This window comes from Mugil cephalus, chromosome 19 (genome assembly GCF_022458985.1).
Source record: "Mugil cephalus isolate CIBA_MC_2020 chromosome 19, CIBA_Mcephalus_1.1, whole genome shotgun sequence".
Classification (NCBI taxonomy): domain Eukaryota; kingdom Metazoa; phylum Chordata; class Actinopteri; order Mugiliformes; family Mugilidae; genus Mugil; species Mugil cephalus.
In genome coordinates, this window is record NC_061788.1 from 14,994,085 (window position 1) to 14,996,509 (window position 2,425).

A 2,425-nucleotide genomic window follows, 5' to 3' on the forward strand; every position below is an offset into this window, starting at 1 on the left:
CCGCTCCACGTGTTGTTTTGTAGGAAGTCCCTCCCTGGATGTTTTGGGTTCGCTGACACCACGTGGCGGCACAAGGTGGCATTAACTCATGCGGGTCGACTGCAACTTTTAACCCGAGACGTCCGAGCTGTAAGCGACACTGCGAGTCGCATCCCGTCGCCTCTGTTGCGTTAAAACGTTTTTTTTTAAGCAACGACAGACGCCGCCGTGAGAGATGTCAGCGGGAGGCCAGACCACCCGGAGCCGGGAAATCCCTGCCGTCAGGCGGGTCGCCATCCACGACGCAGCCCACATGCCCCAGGACTACTCCACGACCCCTGGGGGGACTCTGTTCAGCACCACGCCAGGAGGTAACGACGGACAGGCTCGTGTCAGGAGATTTAACGTAAACAGAAGATGAAACTTAAATTAGATCATTAAAGCGCAGGGAAATTATTTGTAAAGTAAAATAAAATAAAAGCTGATTTAATGGGAAAACTAGAAGATAGATTGATATGCAGCAGGCAGAAATGTTGTTATTATCTTGTAAATTATACAATCTTAAAATGCTGATTCACCACTTTGGTGTACCTGTGTTACCTTGAGGTGAAACAAGCAACAAAAGAGGCTAAAACATTAAGAAGCACACCTTTAAGTCCAAATCCAGGTGAAACAGTTAATTGTAAAAGAAATAAATTTGGGGCCAATCTAAAGGTCTTCTCATGCTGCTCCTGTTAATGTTTGACAGTGGTGGTGCTTCCTAAAGGCTAAAGACCACCACAAGTAAAAAAAAAAAAATGAACCAGCTCAGTGCACTTTCTCCATTACCAGACTCCTGTAGCATTTAAAGTTTTCTCACTAGATCTATACATTTAAAGAATCTGTGCGTGTGTGATGGTCTGCTTCCATCAGCTTAATGTGAATCATGTGTCAGATGAGAGCAGCAGATTCAGATTGTCATTACCCAGAGGGAGACTTTATGGAGTAGGACTCAGTCATATCCTATTTATAGTGCTGCTTGTACAGCGGCCTGTTGTTGAGAAGCAGCAGCAGCAGCAGCGTGTTTACTGGGTGTGGGCTCGGGCTGGTCACACTGGCAGCTCTAAAGAAGGCGAACTTGTTATTCCCTCGTTCGTTATAAATGCAGCAGGTTTCTTCTGTGGACATAAGTTGCTGAGCGAGGTCCCTCCCCACACATGGCTCGAGGTGGGGCCTTGGGAAACTTCCATTATGGTGATAAAGGACGAAACGGTGGGAAATCCAGCACCCACGCACATGTCCGTTGTAGCTGATACGGTGCTGGACAACATCACCAGGTGGGACGGTTTGAACAGATAAAGCCGAAGTGGGTCACTCAGGGTGCGTCATGGTCACTGAAAACTGGGTAACTGGTCATCTGCATGTGTGGACACGTTTACGGGAAACACATGAATCTCACACAGGTTATAATGTGGAATTCTTCTATTTAGGTAAAAGTGTTTAATGTGAAGTTTACCACATTCCCTTTTTTATTTTTATTTAACACCACGGTTATCATAGATATTTTATTTTATTTTAATAATCTAGATCGAATTCTGTAATGCCATTAATACCAGATTTATTTATTTTAGTTTGACAATTTTAGAGTCTTTAACATCAAGTTGATCACAGTTATTTGATTTGGTGTTAAGGAGGGTTAATGCGGCACACTTGAAATTTTATTGTTCCGTATGACAAAACCTGTCGCCTGCAGGGACCAGGATCATTTACGACAGGAAGTTCCTCCTTCAGTGTCGGACGTCTCCCCTGGCTCGCACGCCTCCCACCCTCCCCGACATCCCAGGAGTCACCAGTGACCTCAAACGCGACTCCTCCAGCGACACAAACCAGTCGGAGCAAAGAGCCACCACTAACGCCAACCACAGCATTCACGAGGAGAGCGCAGGTAAATTTGACGAGTGCCTGTGATGTGAAAAACAGAGCAAACATGTACATGCGTTTGTAACACGTGCTTACCTCTTCTGAACTGCATGAATTCTTCTCTTGTAGGGGAAGATGCCCAGTTCGATATGGACATCTGAAGAGTATCGTCTATATGGATGAAACATGCTTCGTCTCACTGGATAATATATATATATATACAGTCGAAATGAGAAGCCTACTCACTCAGTGGCTTAACTTTTTTTCAGATTTGTTCTGAAAAGATTGTATTTTTTGTAATGTGTTTTAAATGTCTGACACTATTTGATGCACAAAATTTACTTACTCGACAAGTAAGCAAGCAATCATTTTGTTAAAATTACATAATCGATATTTTATGTAATTTGACTCTTTATATAACTTTTAAGAAATGTCTTTAATTTTTTAAAACTAATTAAAAAAATACTGAACTGTGCGGCTCTCGTTTATAAACCTGCAGTAACTTACTCCAAGAGCTTGGGGGCAGCAGCGCCTAAACACTGACGCC

General features: G+C 43.4%; 1 protein-coding gene across 1 annotated transcript; it reads left to right on the forward strand.

Annotated features, from left to right (window-relative positions):
* Positions 1-33: 33 nt before the first annotated feature.
* On the forward strand, positions 34-2,353 carry LOC124997069 (eukaryotic translation initiation factor 4E-binding protein 2-like). Its single transcript, XM_047570609.1, has 3 exons — positions 34-350; positions 1,712-1,903; positions 2,008-2,353. Exons 1-3 carry the CDS (start codon positions 215-217, stop codon positions 2,037-2,039), a joined length of 360 nt encoding a protein of 119 aa, XP_047426565.1. The 5' UTR covers positions 34-214; the 3' UTR covers positions 2,040-2,353.
* Positions 2,354-2,425: the final 72 nt, after the last annotated feature.

What these genes read in the sequence shown, in the direction of transcription:
- LOC124997069 (XM_047570609.1), top strand. Translation starts at nt 215, where the DNA reads ATGTCAGCGGGAGGCCAGACCACCCGGAGCCGGGAAATCCCTGCCGTC. An exon ending in GTTCAGCACCACGCCAGGAG is followed by an intron (nt 351 to 1,711) that starts GTAACGACGGAC and finishes TGTCGCCTGCAG; the next exon opens with GGACCAGGATCATTTACGAC. An exon ending in CATTCACGAGGAGAGCGCAG is followed by an intron (nt 1,904 to 2,007) that starts GTAAATTTGACG and finishes CTTCTCTTGTAG; the next exon opens with GGGAAGATGCCCAGTTCGAT.